The 22,137-nt window shown below is 44.0% G+C and overlaps 1 protein-coding gene across 1 annotated transcript in view; it reads right to left on the reverse strand.

Moving 5' to 3' along the window:
• LOC126474016 (metabotropic glutamate receptor 4-like) overlaps positions 1 to 22,137 on the reverse strand; it is an 873,060-nt gene that overhangs the window by 272,081 nt on the left and 578,842 nt on the right. The window contains exon 4 of the mRNA XM_050101416.1: positions 12,466 to 12,717. Within this exon, the coding sequence (XP_049957373.1) occupies positions 12,466 to 12,717 (252 nt within the window). The remainder of the gene's footprint in view (positions 1 to 12,465; positions 12,718 to 22,137) is intronic.

A 22,137-nucleotide genomic window follows, 5' to 3' on the forward strand; every position in this document is an offset into this window, starting at 1 on the left:
AGTATGAGCTACCTACGTAATTTTAAAGACAGTTATGAGTAATTCCAGACTGTTCAGGTATTAACTGAAAAATTGAAGTGACAGTGACTCCACGTCTCTAAAATTTACGATAAATGAAGAAAATGGCAAGCAGTGGGTACTTAAGTCAACCCAGAAGACGGGAGCCGTAAAGACGTTTCGTCGATCGACAAATTATTCGTTCACGCGTGATGTACGTTTTTCATGCTGTAATATGCCATTAGTAATGTCTAAGCGATAATAATTCGTTGTACCTGCTATTTTTTCAAGAATAGTCGTTGTTGCAATACATAATTTCCATGTTACTAGCATTAGAACGTATAAAAAAGATGGTTTTGTCTACCAAACAGTTCAATTTTGTGTCTCAGAAATCAAGTAGGATAATGCCTTGACGGTCTGGGCTCAGACCTTGGTCAGTTCAACTTCTGCTTCCACTTAACACTTCCTTCGTGTCCGGTAGTGATTTATTAAAGTGAAACATTTGATTTGTGTCTTATGAGATATATTTGCAGTAACACATGCAGTTTACAAGCCACATATTTTTTATTTTTAGATTAATTTTTAATCGTCATTTATTGACATCCACAGGGCAAATTATTGGTTGTAGAAAATGAAGGTCACGCAGTATTATTCTGACGATGAGTATCATGCTAGTATGTATGTTCTGGATAACTAATTACCTCCACTATTTCTTCTGTGCCAGTGCAGAAAGTACGAATGTTTCGTTCTCGATAATAAGCTACACGTATTGGTTTTCCGATTTTTTTTTGTTGTGCGGAAATATATTTTCTGTATTTCCCCAGTAGAAGAGAAAGCTATTAGACCCACACTGACTCATTCCAAAAATAACATGTACGGACGAAAAATATGTATTCAAAACTTAGAGCCTTCTAACTTCAACGATAGATATCCCAGTAGTGAAAACTAAAATGGCTTCAGAAGATATGAAATAAAATAAAAGAAACTGTGTCTGTTCGATGACCATTATTTTTAGGACGTCAAGGAAACGGTAATAAATGGAGAATATGTCTTATTCTTGACGTTCGTACGCCGTATGCACTGCTTCACATCAGAATGTTTTGTATTTTCTGCATTAAACGTAGAGACACTTATGAATGGTATTTGTAGCAAATAACAACTAGAAGTGCTGCTTTGGTGGCACTTGTCAGATAAGCATTTTGTTATAGCAGATAGATATGACTGCGTTTCACCGTGCGATGCTATCTGGCTGTACATCCCGCGCGCTGTCTGAAAAAAAGTTGGCGGTCACCGCCAAATATATGCTCTGCACCTTCTCTTAAGATAACTGTTGAGTGTGAGGACAGGAATGATGTTCGGCCACAAAACTGATATACAAAAAATTTTTCCAAAAACTAAGCACGCTGTTTTCAAAACCACTAAAAGTTTCGGTAGTGAAGCAGCTGGAGGACGGTCTTAACTTTGGAAACAATGGACTTTCTCCAGGCCACTTGGCGAACCTCACGGATCGAATACTGCATACTTTTGCTTGTGCTGTCCGTATCCATACAGATGAGGGAGCCTCCCACGCGGCTGCCCGTCGCGGCAACAGAGATATGCCGTAGGTCGTTCGTATTGATAGAAATTTTGACGTTAATTGACGTAATTGATTAAACAATTGCAGTGGACTATTAAATGACGACATATCCGTGTTGCATCTAAAAGTCACACTGTATAAACAATGCGTAATACTCAATTTGAATTTGAAACTACACATTCTAAATGATTCTCTGAGCTAGTACTAGATCGACTACAATACTTGCTGCTCTGTATTTCAGGGTTTAATATTGCTGCCTGTCGCGACATATAGGGTGAAACTAAACTTTTCCGACAATTTCTTAGTTCAGGGGCAGTTTCTGAGTATTTTGTTATCAAAAATGGCTCCGAGCATTATGGGACTTAACTGCTGTGGTCATCAGTCCCCTAGAACTTAGAACTACTTAAACCTAACTAACCTAAGGACATCACACATATCCATGCCCGAGGCAGGATCCGAACCTGCCACCGTAGCGGTCACGCGGTTCCAGACTGTACCGCCTAGAACCGCACGGCCACTCCGGACGGCTATTTTGTTATCTGGGTGCCTTGGTCTCCAGCGGCTCATTACAGAATAATTGCATTTCATTTCTAGCCCCGTTTCACTCTTTATCTGCAAAACAGTTCAGCTGTCAACGGTATGCAATGTGTGTCTTGTTTGGAAATAAACTTGCTCCATTCACTCAGCCAACAGTAACGCACACTTTGATCTTTGTCCTGAAGCTTCGATTCAGTGCTGCTCATTTCTGCCTTGCGATCGTTTATCGACAGTGTTAGTTGTGCGTGATGAGTGGTACTGATGAAGAATTGGCTGATTTGACACTCGTGTGTAGATTATTGCAATGGAGGAACAACATAGCGTCTCAAGGCTGATGAAGAGAACACAGCAAGTGCCATAACCCGGTTTCCCAGAAACTTCGGTCTGTGGGAGAGGGGTCACATTAAGCGAACACGTGTCGCGGCTTGACCGTAGATACTCGACCGTTTTTGGAAAAACGACGTTCAAAATTTTCGAATGTTTTCGAAGTATTATGTGTTTCTTACAGCACGATATCCTCAGACGAAATGATGGCACAGTGGTTAGGGTTACGGCTTCTACATGTTGCGTCCTGCGTTCAAAACTCAATTTTATTCATATACCCCTCTCTGTAGGAGATTCCTAAATGAATTTTTTCCAGTATATATTGACGTTACTATGTCATTATTTGTCTATAATTTTATGTCAGATGAATGAGTTTAAAAATGTGAAAATTATTTGAAATTGTTTTAGCGGAGATTCCTGCAGTGTATCTTGATGCGCAATGAATTGCAAAGCACCAGTTTTTGGAAAAAAATGATGCGTTATGCATGGTTCGATGCGAGATTATTGCCAAAGCACGAAATCTTCATCAATGTAAACTACGTTTCTTTCGTGAATATCTGTGTTTCGGATGTTTCTGCGATCGGTATCATCCAAGGGAAAGTACCAAATCTTCCTGCAGACAAATAAATGAATAGAATATAAGAAATAGTATAAGATTTGGTTTGAGAATGAAATATTAGAGTCAGAGAATTTGAAACGATTGTAACCATTCAACATACCATACACACATATATATAATATAACAAAGTACGACTGTTACTGAGAAACGCAGTTGTAATTTTACAATTATTATAACTCACCCTGTATCCCCTAATTTGATAAGAAACATTCATGCAGAAACATTCTACGGACAAAGGTAGATGAATGGAAACAATAAAAATAAAATAAAATAAATAACAAGGGGTGCAAAATTAAAATGTCACTATTTCGTGGTCACACGGCGAAAGGCACAAAAGTACCTTAGACATATCTCGAAAATTTTGACCGTCGTTTTCTCAGAAAAGGTCGAGTATCTACGGATAAGCCGAGATACGTATTCCTTTATTTTGACACTTATTCCACTGAACGAAGTTCCTGGGAAATTGAGCGATGGTACTTGCCGTGTTCTCTTCTTGAGTTGTTGCTGCAGTGAAGGCAACCACATCATAATACTCCACTTTGGCGTGTGTACATGGGCACTAAGGAAAAACAGGTACTTACAGGGTAATGAAGATGACATCTTACAGAGTATTTCAGTGTTTTAAATGCCTTATTACAGAAACAAAGGCAATTTGGGGAGCAGACTAAATAAATCGTGATTACATCATTAATCTGTGACGAGCCATCGGAGACAATAGGTCCCTTACGCTAAAATACTCATAAATATCTCTCAACAACCGCCTAAAATAATTCAGTGGATTACAGGTTCACACTTAGATTTGTACGGAAAAGGGATCGGAACGTTATGTACCATTTTGCACCTAATTCAAAATTCACGGAGCTATCGGTATTTTACTTTTGCTCGTAATCGATAAGTTCGAAGAACGTTAGGGTAGTTTTCGCCTGTCTGTTACCTGTACTTCTTCTGTACATTCCTGTACGCATCGAAACATCGCCCGGTAAAAATAAAATGTTGCTGCCTATTGAATACAGAACCGATCTTCTTCCAAAACTGGACATTCCGAAATGTGCGATTGAGCTAGTGCCGTATCAACTGAAATACTAGATGTACTGTTTTTCAGTCTTGTTGTAGGGATTTTCGTCACCCCACACATGCTGGTTATGAATACTCAGACTGCAGTCTCTAGTGAATCCCGTCTAACAGTTAATTAAAATTTTCGACGTAAACACACTTCTGCAAGTGCCTCTGATAGAACTGCAGTCTGCTACGGTGGTCTGATCTCAGAACCTGGACACGTTGAAGATGGCATAGATAGAGCAAATGCTGGTGTAATACCACGTAGACAACAGGATGACCCACGACTTCTGCTGCTGCCGATTGCCGCACACTGGTTCCAGGCCCTTCGGTCAGTCAATAAATATAGCAAACGTTCCTACATCGGAGATATGTGGATTGCCGAGGCCGTCCACCTTGTGGGGTGCTAGAGAACCTGTTGAACCGTGACGAAATGTCACGGTTGGCTCTCTGCGTTTCCTCCTTGTCTGTAGCGCGTTCCTTCTGAAATTCCCGCTTCGCGCTCTGCTGTTTTCTTACCCTACCCAGAGGGCACTGTGGCGTTGCTGCGGCCGGCTGCCTGCCGTGTTTGCGGGAGAGCGTCGGTTGGGAGGAGGAACTCTGATTGTAGACGTCTGGGAGCGTTCAGGAGGCCCCGCCGTTTTTGTTGATGGTTTGGCGTGACTCGTGTCAGGTGTGATGCATCGCTGAAGCCGTGATAGGAGCCAATGTTACTGTCTTAGCCGCAGGTGGATCGAAGGGGATGAGGCCCGGTTGTCCATCGAAACTCCTGTCCTGCGGGTGTCATCGCACTTAAAGTAAGACGTTTTGACCATTATTTGCGTCATTTGCGAGCAACTGGGGATTCCGACATCTGCAGTAATTCGGCGAAGATTGTTTCGTCGGTGTGTAAATGATTGAACAAGGAGCAGTTTATTTAATGCTCACCTTATGCTCGTGTTCTACGTATGCTGCTTGCGAGTGTAAACTTGACTCTCACCTTTGTCCGTTGATTTTAAGCACATCGTCAAATACTGAATCCAAGTAGTGACTTTCAGTTAATTAGTTGAATTCTTTCTTTCCTCGTCACGACGCGTATTAAATGACAAAGCAGAATTGTAGACCTTAACTTGGTATCTCTTTGCGTGGCATCAATAACAGAGCCTAACCTGTTAACTAATTAAGACTTGTAGTAAACAAAGGTATTTAATTATGTTGTTTTAAAATATTATCCGAAATGACAATGATTTATGTTGCGCTAGCTAGTACTTGGGTATGAACGGAAGTGTTGGCACGTCTACCGTGTAAGGGAATCCTGCTAGTTTTGGTTGTTTTGGAAACTTTAATTGAAAGAGAAACTTTAGTCCTACCTCCGGTTAAGGCTAGCTGCAATATTATCCTGTTGTTTCATGGTTGTTTTGTTCTCAAACTAGGTGTTTGGGCTAAGCATACTTGGGTTTCAACTGAGTGTTCAGTCTATTGACTGTCCACCGTACGCCACATCGGTAATGGTCAACCTGTCATCAGTTGATTTCAATGCTGTAGTTAGTTGTAAATTAGTACTGGTTCCATTACCTTCTGACCAGAGTTCTTGCTCGACACTTGTCGTTAAATACGCTGCTAACCTGGTTAGCGTTTGTTGTGGCTAGCTTAAATTAATCACTGCTCAATAGCCCAACACAGTTTTTCGGCCGTCAGAAGCAGTGTATGTGTTATTTATTCCTTTATTCTAGTCAATCTATAAGCATGCTAAGTTTTGTTATTCCAGGTAGCCATTAAGTTGCCATTTTTAGGGTTTTTAGATGGCGTACGGCTCCTGTTTGTCAATTTCCAATTTAGTATTTTTCCACCAGTTTTTAATCGCACTTATGCGCGGGGAATCTAAATGTTTTTTATTACTGTTGAGCTGTTCTTAATGTCATATTGTAAACAAAGGAACTTATTGGAGGTTAACTGTCGCCCTAAGGTGTTGTGGACAGTGCACTTTCCTGTTATTCACCTTAATGTTCTAGTCGATGAGTAAACTTGCTAATTATTTTCACTTTATTTGCCTGCCTTGATGTTATAAGTGAGTGTTTCATAACCTGTTCTTTAAGGCGCCTACGCACATATTTATGTTTATAGGAGAACTTAAATTGTGTTCGCCTGTTGAACTTTAAATAAAGTGCAGAAAACTGAATTAGGTGTTTATTATTGTTCTGGTGCTGTTATCTGTCAAGTGTAACACGCGACATTTTCTTGGTCTGTTATCAAGTGTTACAATAAATGCAAATTGTAGTGAAGTGATGTGCTGTTTCAGTTGTTCCCGTGATTTCCTATCTCCGCATATAATATTTAATTGTTTGGTATAAGAATGATTAAGTCTTTGTTGAAATATTGGCGGGAGGTGCGCGCGTCACACCTGTGTCCTTAGAAAACTGAAGAACTCTGTTGAACAGCTTATCAGATGGTTCTTTGCGAGTTGATATATTTTTCCGCGTGGAGGACACGGGCTCGCAGATTGCTTCCAGTTGCTAATCTCTAGCAGAAAATCATATCTGCCATTTCATTTCTGGAGCATGCCCCCATCGGTAACATGTAGAATGCAATCAACCATTCATGTACAAAACAGCACGAACATCACAGTAACAGAAAACATAACAATTAAGTCATTTTTGTAAGTACTAAATAGCGACTCTACGATAAATACCCAGCTCTGCAAGCAATTTACTGCACAATAACACATACTAACAAAACTAAAACTACAGTACCTACAACATAACGCGAACAACACAACTGCCTGTTGACTGCCCAATGCTCAGACTGATATGTTAGAGCAGGTCTGCTCAGGAGATAGCTCATTGCGTGAGCTGAGAGTGCTCGCGTCAAAATGTGGTTGTCAGAAGCCATTATGTAGCGCAGGGAAATTGAAAACCGTGCGTTGTCTTCAGAATGACAGTGTGCGAAGTTAGTCGTAGTTTTAAACGCAGTCTTAAGTACTTTCTGGGAGACTGCTTAAAGTGGAGAATACTTCTTTCAAAATCGGTGAAAAGCAGGATTATGACCGGGTTGGATACATCAAAGCGAAGGTCAGACACACCAGAATCAATTTACAACACTTCAGTGTAGGACGTTTAACTATATTTAGAACTTAAAGACTTGCAGCGTGACAGGCAGTTAACCGATAAATCTCATCATAAAATAAGTCTTGCAGTCGTATAAAAAGTTTTCAATACAAGTATTCAGCTAAGATTATGTCGATGTCTGGACCTTCATATCTGTGCGAGCAACTTTTCTTCCGCAATGAAGAGAACGAAAGCTCGATGAGAGGCTTTAGTTTAAAAGATCACCTTAGAATTAGCAGTGCTCAGAACGTGATGCTTTAGGGAAAAGCAAAATAAGTATTATTTATTGCATGTTTAACGAGTAAATAAAATAGTCACAAAACACATGTTGATGGAAATTTAAATTTGTGTGGAAACGACATCCATCATAAAGCTGGAACAACAAACATCATGTTTCGTACAATGCTGTCTCATCTTCTTTGCCTCGACAAGTAAAAGAAATGTCATGTTTCATTACATAGTAATTTCTCATCAATGCAAAGTTTTCGGTAGTAAATTTACAACGAGAGGCATTAATTAGCCGCCGTGAAGCGGTACATCTCTATATCACTTTTCTGCGGCAACAGAATAGACTCGGTGACAAAAGTTACTCGAGCCGAAACGCCTTGTTCAGATTCCTCACCGAGCAAGGTGGCGCAATGCTTAGCACTGGACTCGCATTCCGGAGGAGGACGGTTCAAACCCGGGTACTGCCATTCTGATTCAATTTTTCTGTGATATCACTAAATCACTTCAGGCAAATACTGGGAGGGTTCCTTTGAAAGGGCATACCCGACTTTCTTCCCCATCCTTACGTAATCGGATGGGACCGACGACCTCGCTATTTGCTCCCTGACGCCCCCCCCCCCCCCCGCCAAAAACTTAACCAACCAATCCGATTCCTCCTCCCCTCCTCTCCCCTCCCCTTCCCCTCCCATTACTCGCAGTGAGCCGCTCAGTTGCTCACGGTTGCAGAGTGAGCTCGAGTCAGCTTGCACGTCGATACAGTGAGACATGTACAGTAGTAAAACCGGTTGACGAATCACCACAGGGCAACGACTTTGTCCATACAGTATTTGTTTCACCTACAGGGTGACAATTATTGAACTATATGAAATAAAATCGTCATAACTTCTGAACGGTTTGCGTTAGTACGTTCAAACTGCACAGTTTGCTGCGGGACATGATGACGGGAATTAATAGGTAAATATGGTTTGGTTTGGCAACGAAGCCCACTTTCATTTGGATGGTTCGTCAATAAGGAAAACTGGCACACTTGGGAGATTGAGAATTCGCATTTCGTGATCGAGAAGTCTCTTCACCCTCAATCGGTGACTGTGTGGTGTGCAATGTCCAGTCACGGAATAATCAGTGCGATATTCCTCGATGGCATGGTAATTACCGAACGGCACGTGAAAGTTTTGGAAGATTATTTCTTCCCCATTATCCAAAGTGGCCCTGGTTTCAACAAGGTGTGGTTCATGCAAGATGGAGTTCGACCCCATCGAAGCAGGAGAGTGTTTGATGTCTTGGAGGAGCAGCTAGGGGTCTGCATACTGACTTTGGGGTACCCAGAGGCCAATGGGTATGGGCCTCGATTGGCCGTCATATTGTACGGATCTGAACACATGCTGAGCCGTGGCTGGCTCGCATTGAATACCGTTTGCTCTTTGACAGTTTGTTGCAATTGGGTGGCATCTTATTTCTCCCTGAGTTATTACCATAATGAGTAGCTGACTTGCCACCATCAGTGGCAGCAGCAGCTCTTATCGAGACTAGTACTGTTGTACCATCTTTGATGTCATCGCTTTATTTCCATGTGGTGGTGTGTGTGGCAGTTGGTCGGTTGGGACATAGCAGGGAGGAAGTCTCCGCGGTGCAAGGTCAGACCGGGACCGCTGGCAGCGTGCACGCATGGTCGGTTTGTGTGGCGCTAGCTGCGAGGGCTACAAAGTTCGTTGCCCACCAAACCTGGACACTGACGTTGAGTGATCAGTTAACCTGTTATGAAACCTCAAGTGCTGTGACATCTCTTCGTTCATTGCCAGTTGCTGCTTCCTGGGTCGTTCCGGCTAGCAGCAACGTATGGTGTGTTGCAGTTGGCGAAATTTTGCAGCTCTCTTCCTGTATGGTCTTTAACTATTAAATTGACTGTCACTTATTAGTGAAGTGCACCAGCAGTATTTTCTGCCTTACGGTCGTTAACGCCCAAGTTACCTGCCCTGGTCGTTAGCGTAGTTTTCTGGCAGTGTGTTTTCCTCGCCATGTTGATGTTGTCTGGCATGGTGCGTAGGTCGACAGCTGTTTAGTTGTTTGTTCACACTTTTCTCTTAAGAGTGATTATTGTGCCTTGGCTGTTTTTAGATTCCAATTCTGAAGACATAGTGTGGCTGGTATCTTCGTCCTCAGCTGATATTTTCCGTTGTCGTACCGTTGGTCGGGCAGAAGGGAGTTGATTAGGTTATTGGTACGCTTTAGCCGTCCCTGGATCGGATCGCCTTACTCTTGGCTGCCTATCTCACCTCACCTTACGTTAGAGATACCTCCTCAGGCCCACCCTTGGAACATTTATGAGCACCACTGTCCTGTTGGTTTTAGAGTGTGATTTTCATTTTAGTCTGATGTACTGCCTGAGGCCTACAGCCGTCTATTAATTTAGTTTGTTTTAGTTTTAAAATAAGGCCTTCAATCGACTTAAACTAAAATTTAAAGATTGATTTGTTTAAAAACTAAATTTTGAAGGTTTGTTCTATCTGAAGTCCTTGTTATCCAGGCCTTAAGCCCTGAATTGTTCAATGTCCTGTGTGTGGTCTGCAACATCGTTTTTGCGTGAAATATTTTTAAGATAAGGCCTTCAGCCGCTTTAAATTAAAATTTTGAAAATTGATTTGTTTAAAACTGATCTTTAAAAATTTGCTCTATCTGAAATTCTTGTTATCCAGGCCCTAAGCCATGAGTTGTTAAATCTTGTGTATGGCCTTCAGCCGAGTATTTAAGTGAAATCTTTTTTTCTTAAGTAATACCTTCAGTCACGTGTATTCTTTAAAGCAATTTTTATAACTGTCGTTGTTTTTGGTGTGGTTTCAGGCCTTCAGCCCAGAAGGTATTGCAAGTTTTCTTAACTTGGTCTTCGGCCGTATTGTTTTAATTTGATCCTTTTACGGCAATGTATAATTAAGTGGCTCTTAGTTAAATAAAGTTTGTGTGATTTGTGCAACTAACAGTAACTGATTACGGCCACCTCCACAACCATAACCTGATCCACTCTATCCTGCGAAGCCAGATTTCACATGCGACTCCTTTTTGCGGGGCTACATTAAAGATAATCCTGAAACCATTCATAGCTGAGCTGAAAACAGTCATTCAGCACGTCATCGACAGCATCGATGTTTCGACATTTCAGCGGGTCACGCAAAATTTCGCTATTCGCCTGCGCGACATCATAGTCAGTGATGGCAGGCATATCGAACATGACATAACCTAAATCCGAGTACCTGTAGTGACGTTTACATGTTGAATAAGGTGTGTGCACGCCGTAGTTTGAAACTAATTTACGTTTTTTACACATCGTTCAATAACTGTCACCTATTACGGTTATACTACCTGCCACGAAGACGGTATATCCACAACCAACCGTCTTCAGCCATTATGAACAAATTTACAGGAAGTTTGCTTTTCCGAACCCATGTTTATTGGAATTTTTTCCTTGTTCGGATGTTTACTACTATCTCCCAAACTATTTGGCATTTTTAACACCCTTTATGAGCCGTAGTTGTGTGCGGCTCTTCGAAAAGCGCTCCAGGCGGAGTGCTTTCGCTTCGTGTCTAGTGTTTGCGGTGGCGCTTTCGGTTTGGCGCGTTGTTTGGATCGCTAGCGCCCTCTGGCGGGAGGTGGAGCAAGTGTACGGTCGCGTGACGATCGAGGTGGTGGCGCGAGCGGGGCCCTGCTGTTGGGGGTCGTCAACTGCTCGCCACGTGCTTTGGCCGACCTCTTGGCTGTCAGGGGCTAAGTCTGCCTTACCAGCATGTACGTGGCTTATGAAGCTTAGAAACCGTGGTGCAGGAGATCAGTGCGTGGGACCGTATGTCTTCTTATCGGCCGTTGAAACCACTGGAAGCGGTTGGCTCTGACGAGTATTTGGAAGTGCAACGTGTTCCCGGCGCTGGGGTGGAGTGTGAGAAGTTGAGTAATGTTTTTATGAAACAGAGAAGGTTTTCAAGTTCTAGTGAAGTGTATGAGTTTCTTCACTAGTGGTTTTGTTGGGGTCGTCCCACCACAGTTTTCCGTTTGCCTGTCCGCGGGAATGTGGTAATTGCTTCTTGGTCGGGCCGTTTTCATTCACATCTCGATCGGGTGATTTAGGGTCGGTGTCGCGGGTCTCTGTGGTTCGGAGTCTGTCCAGGCACCGCCCTTGCTACATCTTCTGGTTTTGGGTAACTCGGGGAGGTGGCGGCTTGTAATAGAAGTTTGGGGCTGATCTACTATGGCCCTGTAGACCACCAGTAACTATTCCGCCTGTTGTGATTTGGGCCCCTTTACACGTGTCAATCCCTCACCGAGCTAAGGATAATTTTTTGTTGCGAACTGCCTTTAATGTGAAAGTTCGTATGCTGGCTTATTAACATTTATCTTGTAACAAATATAAGTTATGTAACTGACGAGAGAACTATTTGTGCTTAGTACAAGCTAGAAACTTAAAGTTTTTTTTGGAATTGTTCCCTTATTGACATAACAAGTTTAAAATCTTCTTATTGTTAACGTCAAACCTTGCAATATCCTTTACACAGAGCTATTTTTAAAAGAGTTTTTTGACTGTTGTCATATATATATATATATATATATATATATATATATATATATATATATATATATAAGTTAAAATCTCATTATTGGCAAGTTGTTAATGTCATACCTGGTAATCTCCTTTTCATAATGGAAATTGTCAAGCTACTTCAAATTATTTTGTATTTCTTTTTTTTTTTAAAGCAATGCCAGACTTAAAAATTTATTACTGAGAGAGCCTTTTAAAATAAAACATAACCTTATCAATGTGTGTTTTTTCACCAGCACTTCCTGGCCCCTACTTCCACGAAAACGTTTTTGGAATAACATGTGTACATAAGTTGTTGTTTGTGAATCGCCCTAGTTGACGGTGCACTTTCCGCGTTTTGTACCCGAAACGCTGCGAGGCGATGTTCAATCTAGCGGTGGGCAAGCTTGACCTTTTGGCTCATCAACGTATCATGCTAAACTACCGCCAGCTGCGCAGCGCTCGGAGAGGGGCGGCTACTTACCGACAAACCAGGGGTTGCGGCGGTTGTTCTCGACGGTGAGCGACAGGAAGTAGTCGTGGAAGCCTTGCACGGGGTTGGCCTGCGGCTGCACGGACAGCGTGCCTTCAACCTCCAGCTCGTTGCCGTCGGACACGAGCGAGCGCGCGCTCCAGCCGTCCGAGCCGATCCACGAGAAGGAGCCGGTGGCGTTGCAGCGCCGCACCGCGCGCATCACGCCCGCCACCTCCTGGTCCGAGCCGAAGATGATGGCACCTGCGGCACAGGGGGCGCGGCTGGCGTCACCAAGGGCTCCCAAACACACTGAAGCGTCTAAGAGACTGGTGTAGGTATGCGTGATAACACACAGAGACAGGTAAGCAGGCAGAATACGGCGCTACGGCCGGAAACACCTTTATAAGACAAGTGTCTGGTGCAGTTGTTAGATCGGTTACTGCTGCTATAACGGCAGGTTATCAAGATTTAAGTGAGTTTGAACATGGTGTTACAGTCGGTGCACGAGCGCTGGGACACAGCATGTCCGAAGAAGCGATGAAGTGGGAATTTTCCCGTGCGACCGTTTCACGAGTGTACCGTGAATATCAGGAATCTGGAAAACATCGGATCTCCGACATCGCTGCGGCCGAAAGAAAATCCAGCAAGAACGGGACCAATGGCGACTGAAGAGACTCATTCAACGTGACAGAACTGCAATTATTCTGAAAATTGCTGCGGATTTCAGTGCTGCGCTATCAGCAAGTGTCAGCGTGCGAAGCATTCAACGTAACATCATCGATATGGGCTTTCGCAGCCGAAGGCATGTCAGCTGGGGACTGTTCAAGCTGATGGAGACTTTGTAATGGTGTGGAGCGTGTGCAGTTGGCGTGATATGGGACCCCTGATACGTCTAGATACGGCTCTGACAGGTGACACGTACGTAAGCATCCTGTCTGATCACCTGCATCCATTCATGTCCACTGTGCATTCCGACGGACTAGGGCAATTCCAACAGGACAACGAGACACCATACACGTCCAGAACTGCTACAGAGTGGCTCCAGGAACACACTACCGATGGTCACCAATCTCCCCAGACATAAATATTATTGAGCGTATCTGGAATGATTTGCAACGTGCTATTCAAAAGAGATCGCCACTGCCTCGTAAGCGTCTAAGGGTCTCCCAGCGCGTGTAGGGGGGACCACATGTACCAACATTGTTTCGAGTACGCTGCAGGAGGTTCGCTAGGAAGCCATAACACGTCTTCCACACCGTCCTGATCTCTCCTCTGGAGCCCTGAAAGAACACATTCTGTGCCTCGATTTTCTTCGGAAGAAGAGGTCCACATCTCTTACAACCATGTGTCCGAAAGATACCTGAGACACTTCCCCATGAAAGGAATGACTGTCTTGTTCCACTGTGGCAAAAATGTTTTAACAGTTACGGTGGCTACTTCTGAATTAATAAACAGTCTACTTACTTTTTTCCATCTTACTAATTTTCATTTGACTCATCTGTACAGATAAAGTAACTTTAAACTAAAAACTCAGAACATGTAGCAGTTTGAAGGAAGCACCGCACAGTAAACGAAAGTGTTGAAAGGTTAGTGCTCTCATAGTTAAATCACGTGAGGACTTGGGATGCAATACGTGGCAAGCGTCGGAAATGACGTAGATGCGCTACACCAGGGCGTCAGCCGAAAGGATACGCCCCTGGAGGTGACTCCAAGCAAGGGCACAGAGGGTAGACGGAAGAAAGTTTGGAATATTGAATATAACAGTTCACGAACAAGTTCTATCTTGACAAAGTGCAACATGTTGAGCATAGATAGTCCAGCAGGTAATAACAGCTAAGATAACAACTGATGTCTGAACATAACAGCGCAAATAATAATTGATAATACAAAAAGAAACGTGTAGAGTTCTCTCATTTCAAAACATCGTTGTCCAACGAAATTATTTCAAGGAAGGAACGCTGTAATCCAACGCAGCATCCCTCGTCTCAGGGTAACAAAGAATTGAATCCTGTTGCGTGAGGACAGAACTTTTCTTCAGACGAAGAAGATGACTTAGGAATGTCAGTGGGTTGCGTGTCGCAAATGCCTTAGATAACTTTCCACGCAGCCAGATTTAGTTAATAAAGGCAGCCGAACAACTGGTACGGACAGATAAATTCCGTTGCGTATAATCATTAATGTTTTGAAGCCAGATAACAATAACCATAATTGTCGGTAGCGTGAGTTTGTACTTGGTTCACCATACCAAAATAAACAAAATGATAACGAAAGTTAAATTTACATGACTCTTCACTGTGTAGTAAACTGTTCAAATGGTTCAAATGGCTCTGAGCACTATGCGACTGTCATCTGTGGTCATCAGTCCTCTAGAATCCTGCCTCGGGCATGGATGTATGTGATGTCCTTAGGTTACTTAGGTTTAAGCAGTTCTAAGTCTAGGGGACTGATGACCTCAGATATTAAGTCCCGTAGTGTTCAGAGCCAATTGAACCATTTGAAATGAGAGATTTGTATCAAATAAATTAATAAACGACGGAGCTGATCCTCCTTGGTATACAAAACGCGTTAGAACAGTGTTGCAGAAACAACGAAACAAACAAGACAAATTTAAACAGACGCAAAATCCCCAAGATTGGCGATCTTTTACAGAAGCTCGAAATTTAGCGCGGACTTCAATGCGAGATGCTTATAACAGTTTCCACAACGAAACTTTGTCTCGAAACCTGGTAGGAAATCCAAAGAGATTCTGGTCGTATGTGAAGCATATTAGCGGCAAGAAACAATCAATGCCTTCTCTGCGCGATAGCAATGGAGACAGTATCAAAGACAGTGCTGCTAAAGCAGAGTTACTAAACACAGCCTTCCGAAATGCCTTCACAAAAGAAGACGAAGTAAATATTCCAGAATTGGAATCAAAAACAGCTGCCAACATGAGTAACATAGAAGTAAATATCCTCGGAGTAGTGAAGCAACTTAAATCACTTAATAAAACAAGTCTTCTGGTCGAGATTGTATACCAATTAGGTTCCTTTCGGAGTATGCTGATGCATTAGCTCCATACTTAACAATCATATAAAACCGATCGCTCGACGAAAGTTCCGTACCCAAAGACTGGAAAGTTTCACAGGTCACACCAATATTCAAGAAAGGTAGTAGGAGTAATGCACTTAATTACAGGCCCGTATCATTAACGTCAATATGCAGCAGGATTTGGAACATATATTGTGTTCAAACATTATGAATTACCTCGAAGAAAACTGTCTATTGACGCACAGTCAAAATGAGTTTAGAAAACATCGTTCTTGTGAAACACAACTAGCTCTTCATTCACATGAAGTGTTGAGTGCTATTGACAAGGAATTTGGGATCGATTCCGTATCTCTGGATTTTCGGAAGGCTTTTGACACTATACCATACAAGCGGCTTGTAGTGAAATTGCGTGCTTATGAAATATCGTATCAGTTATGTGACTGGATTTGTAATTTCCTGTCAGTGAGGTCACAGTTCGTAGTAATTGACGGAAAGTCATCGAATAAAAAAGAAGTGATTTCTGGCGTTCCCCAAGGTAGTGTTATAGGCCCTTTGCTGTTCCTTATCCATATAAACGATTTGGGAGACAATCTGAGCAGCCGTCTTAGGTTGTTTGCAGATGCTACTGTCGTTTATCGACTAATAAAGTCGTCTGAAGATCAAAACAAATGATTTAGAAAAGACATCTGAATGGTGCGAAAATTGGCAGTTGACCCTAAATAGCGAAAAATGTGAGGTCATCCACATCAGTGCTAAAAGGAATTCTTTAAACTTCGGTTACACTATAAATCAGTCATATCTAAAAGCCGTAAATTCAACTAAATACCTAGGTATTACAATTACGAACAACTTAAATTGGAAGGAACACATAGAAAATGTGGGGAAGGCTAACAAAAGACTCCGTTTTATTGGCAGGACACTTAGAAAATGTAACAGATCTACTAAGGAGACTGCCAACACTACGCTTGTCCGCCCTCTTTTAGAATACTGCTGCGCGGTGTGGGATCCTTACCAGATAGGACTACGGAGTACATCGAAAAAGTTCAAAGAAGGGCAGCACTGTTGCGAAATATGGGAGAGAGTGTCATAGACATGATACAGGATTTGGGCTGGAAATCATTAAAAGAAATCTTGTCACGAAATTCCCATCACCAACTTTCTCCTCCGAATGCGAAAATATTTTGTTGACACCGACCTACATAAGGAGAAACTATCACCACCATAAAATAATTGAAATCAGAGCTCGTGCGGAAAGATGTAGGTGTTCGTTCTTTCCGCGCTATACGAGATTGGAATAATAGAGAATTGTGAAGGTGGTTCGATGAACCCTCTGCCAGGCACTTAAATGTGATTTGCAGAGTATACATGTAGATGTATTTATTTCAGCAGCTTTCAGGCACACCGAGAAAAATAAAAAATCTCAGGGCCTATTTGAGTGGGTGTGGACATCCCTCATTTATTAAGGGGGACGACGGGGAATGAATCTTCTCACCATTCTTCATAGACGTTTGTCGTATGGTGACGACCGTGGCAGGCCCTTGCTTGGAAGGGACGGTATGTCGCCTCGTAACTGCGCGGCGCGAGTCGGCAGCTCTCCTCGGAGTGCCGCGGCTGTGCAGCGAGGGCGCGGAGCGATGTCCACGTGGACAGGTCGCTGTGTGTTACCGTAGCCCAAGCAGCGTCATCGCGTTGTCGGAAGGCGTATGTTGATGATGGATGGAAGAGCCTCCCATGGTCTCTAGCTTCAGCGCTGTCTCGCCGAAAGTCCCCTTTACTCTTCATCCACCTCTCAGCTCAACTACTCCTTGAAATTATTATCCTTTCGACATTACCATTCGCGGACTAAATTTACAATACTGCCCCGTGACTGATCGCTGTTTCATTGTCACACCTCCCAGAGCAGGCTGGAAATTCTTTGTATTACGTGAGCTGATGTACGACTCTGGAATTGGCGTCTTTCTCAAGGTTTCAATGTCAAACCTGTTCCCAGCGTTGTCGTACAGTGTTCCGATGTTCTCCTGCATTCCTAAGTTGCTGTGAAAGCAACCACGCAACACCTCTCCGTAAGGCGATTTCTGCATCAGATCTGGTCAGTCTCTTGTTTGTGCTTCATCTCAAAATTTGCTGGCGGTCGTGATTTGTAAGGAAATCTATACTGTCCAGAAAACACTTTTTTAAGCTTGCTGACTTCTTTTGCAGTTATTTAGTTTCACACGCCTCCCTGTGCGATTTCTTGGCGCTTTGTGTATGCTCTTTCTCAGTGCCTATGGAGTGGGGGTCTTCTTGAGACATTCCTGGTTTCTAACGTACTTAAAAATGGCTGCTGCGAGTCGGACGAATGCACAAGCCTTCACATGTGCATTCTTGACACTCCATCCTAATGGCTGCAGGGTCTATCAGTTTTGGCACTCTTCTTATTGACCGCCAGGCCCTTCGCAATGGTCCGCAGCTCGTGGTCTCGTTCTCGTTTCCCGAGTACGGGGTTTCGGGTTCGATTCCCGGTGGGGTCAGGGATTTTCACCTGCCTCGAGATGACTGGGTGTTTGTGTTGTCCTCATCATTTGATCATCATTCATGAAAGTGGCGAGATTGAACTGAGCAAAGGTTGGGAATTTGTATGGGCGCTGATAATCGCGCAGTTGAGCGCCCCACAAACCAATCATCATCATCATCTTCGCAATGTGTCCATTCTCAAGCTAGGCGAGGACATCCGCCTGTCTACCCCCTACAAGTTAGTAGAATGGCTTCAATTTCCGCTTCTCAGGATCTCGCCGCCTGGGTTCCATCTCTCTCCTCGTCCAGGGTTATTGGCACTGCGAATTGGTAATAGTAGTACGCATCACAGTACCAGTGCATGCGTGCACGTGAAAATGCGCACACACATACTGTTCACAACTTGAAACGTGTCGCCTGTTAAGGTGCTAACAGGTATAACAACTTAATCTGTGTTGCTGTGATGCCAGATACGGCCATAGGTATTCTGGAGGTCGAGGGAAACAAAGATAGCAGAGTGATGGGAGTTACGTTGGAGGGAAAGAATGTTGGTTGAGAAGGAGTGCCGGAAGTCGCACTAGGTAAGGGGATGGAGGTGGTGCTGGCTAAGGTGGTGATGAATACGGCGTAAGAGGATGGACTCGAAGACCTTACTGAACACGGAGGTTAGGCAGATGGGACGATAGGAAAAGGTGTCAGAGGCGGGGTTTGTTGGGTTTAGGGAACAGTAGGACACAGGAAGTCTTCCACAGATTAGGGTAAAAGCCGGAGGAGAGGAGGACGTTGCACAGGGTGGTCAGGGCAGCCAGGAAGGATGGGAGGAGGGGAGGGGGATTTCTTGAGGTAGCAGTAGCGGTATGTAACACTGTCGTGACCAGGGCTGGTGTTGCGTTTGGAGCAGAGGACAAGTTTGATGTCATGTGTGGTAATGGGAGTGTTTATGTCTGAAGGGGGAAACTGATCCTAGTACTGGAAACTGGCGGGGGGGGGGGGGGGGGGCGAGTGGAAGGACAGAGGTATCCGTGCGTTCAAGGACAGTGGGGAAGAGGGAACAATCAAAATGGGGATCGTAAGGAATGGCAGTTGGAAGCAGAGTGGTTAGCCTTACTGAGGTTGTCAGGGAAGGAGCAGTCGTCGTGGAGAAGGGGGTAATGTGGAGCAGTGGAAAACCGACCAGTACTTGGAGGAGTTGACAGGGAGGGTGGAGTTGAGGCGTGTACATTTCTGGCAACACTATCGGCGTTATCTTCTGTGAGGAGGTTTCGTATGTGCTGTAATTGCCGGTGGCGGAGGAGTGTATCCTGATCAAGGGTGGTGAGGAAGGAACGGTAGAGCCTGCGGGATTCACAGAGAAGGACAGCCTGTGGAGGAAGTGTAGGGCAGTGAGGGTGGATGAGTTTGGTAGGAATGAGGGTCTCCACAGCGTCAGTGATGGTCTTGTGGTGGAAGGAAGAGGCATAGTGACGTCTGCTGGATGGTGAAAGGTAAGGGGATGGCTTTCGACCCGTGAGGCAATGGATTCCCAGTAGGCATCCCAATCGGCGCGGCGGTAGTCGTGGATGTGTCTTCACTGCTGCTTTGGTGGCCTTATGTAGCCCGTGGACCGCTTCTGCCTGGTCGGCTTCTGAATGGTCGGCGATTACGTACTGCTTTCGCAGACGGTGTCAGTGTCTGAGCTGGTGGCGCCACTGATTCTGTGGGAACGTAAACACTGCAAGGAATGTCTCTGCCGCTTCTCTGCAACGAGCACTCGTTTCCATGCACCACTCAGATAATAAAGTTCTTCTCGCATATTCTTATTTCAACAGCCTCTTTAATAACATAATCCCAGTATGTGGAGGCATAGGACAAAATTTTTGTGTCATCAAACAATATTTTATGTTTGTTAGTGAGGCTGTCCTCCGCAATTGCAGATTTCCCTAGTTCTGTATTTTTAATATGCCGTTGGTGTTCTGCACAGCGGTCGGGAACTGCACAAATGGTCTGACCAGTCAGTATAACTGTTTCAATTCTGACAGTGAATATTGTAAATTCCCCCCGGAAGTAAAGTGAAAGCACGCTTAATTTGGTACCCCAAAAATGTGAATTGTCAAGCAGGTGAGTAGTTTAGAACATTGCGCTACGCACCGGTAATTGTCGACGCGGGTACAGATTCACCGTGAGGTCTTTTTGCCTTCGTCGATCACGGTATGTCATGGTGAAGTGGGATTTTCGCTTTGAGCTGCAAACAACCACGCGTGCATTCATCCATAAACTGTGCCTAATTGTCCAGTGGGTTAGAGAAATTTTAAACACTCTTGAATGTTGGAATGCATGACCTGAGGCCGAGGCTGTCCTTAAAAAGGCGCAGCATCTCCTAAATTTTCTTAGGAGGACGAAAAATCGGTCTTACACCCCGTCTGCCCAGGACTCTTCCTATTTTACTGGATAAAGCACCACAAAAAAGGAAGAACCGAAATGGTGGTTCATCCTGTGAGTATGCGGCATTTTCTCGTTTCCTTTTCTTGGAAAACCCTACCTTTAAGCGCGTGCACCATAGCTATTCTTTCGGAACACAAACTTCGGCTGGTTAATTTCGGACTTCAAGTGGTCCTCGTCAGAAAAAGTTTTTGCTCTATATACCAATGTGTTCGGAACGGCTTTCTCCTGAACAGGCTGATGGAAACTGCGCATTAAGATATAAATCGGTATGCGTCGGCTAGCGGTAAACAGAGTGAGCGAGACGCCCGTCCGTGTGTCGGTAGTCCACAAGGATAATGTTGCCTTGAGACCTATTGTCAGTGCAATTGGTTCTCCTGCCTACACGCTGGTCGGCCGGAGTGGCCGAGCGGTTCGAGGCGCTACAGTCTGGAACCGCGCGACCACTACGGTCGCAGGTTCGAATTCTGCCTCGGGCATGGATGTGTGTGATGTCCTTAGGTTAGTTAGGTTTAAGTAGTTCTAAGTTGTAGGGGACGGATGACCTCAGAAATTAAGTCCCATAGTGCTCAGAGGCATTTGAACCATTTAAACCTACACGCTGGCCACATTCTTAACAAAGTTGATGACTCTTGGCCCTTGTAAACATCACATCAAACACTCCCATATGTTCATTGAGAAAATCAGTCAGATTAGACTTGGTCCAAATGACGTTTTAGTCAGCCTGGATGCGGTATCGCTGTTCACAAAAGTTTCTGTGGAGGACACTTTGAAAATGCTGGCGGATCTTTATCCTCCTGAAACTGTAAAGTTGTTCCGGCATGTGATAACGACCACCTACTACTCGTATGGTAGTAAATTTTGTGAAATGACGGACTGTATGGCGATGGGCTCTCCGTTGTGCCCATCATTGGCAAACATTTTTATGGAGAATTTTGAGGCACGTGCATTAAATTCTGCTCCCTTCCGTCCATCCTTATTTTATCGTTATGTTGACGATACATTTATGGTCCGGCCACGCGGCGCAAAAACTCTCGAACAGTTCCTGGAACACACGAACAGCATACATCCCAACATCCGGTTCACTGTTGAGGTGGAGAAGGAGGGAAGGTTACCATTCTCTGACGTTTTAGTACGATAGGCGGGCGGGCGTCTCGGCCACTCCGTGTTCCGCAAGCTGAGGCATACCGACTGATATCTTAATGCACAGTTTCCATTATCCTGTTCAGGCCACTGCATCAGTAGTGAAGATCGTCAGTTGCTCCGGACGATGACGATGAAAGTTATCGTCGAAAGCTAGAGATTTTATCCCGAATTGATGCGGCAAGAAAGCCGAGAGTGTTTTACATACCCTTACGTTAAAATTTGCACTCTGTTTTTTAAGAAATATGCTACGACCGCTTTTAATTTGTGCACAGCGTACCTAGTCTACGTCACACACTGCTCTATTGATCTACATTAGCGTGACCAACCGGCTCTGATGGATCTATAAAGTTTTTCCTAGGTAGAGCTCGCATATAGAGCAACACTAAGGTTATATTACACGATGAGACAGTTAGGGCTAACTGTTTAACGTGGGTGGCCCACAACTGTAGAGGAAGATTTATACATTATGTGTGGCAAATCACAAGCCCAGGAGTGGGCAGTGTTTTTGATAACCACTTTATTAGAGTGACCAGACATCTGACTGAACATGGCATTTCCCTGATATAGCCCGCTACAGAATGTATCGTGTGGTTG

The sequence above is a fragment of the Schistocerca serialis genome, chromosome 4 (genome assembly GCF_023864345.2).
Source record: "Schistocerca serialis cubense isolate TAMUIC-IGC-003099 chromosome 4, iqSchSeri2.2, whole genome shotgun sequence".
Taxonomy (NCBI): domain Eukaryota; kingdom Metazoa; phylum Arthropoda; class Insecta; order Orthoptera; family Acrididae; genus Schistocerca; species Schistocerca serialis.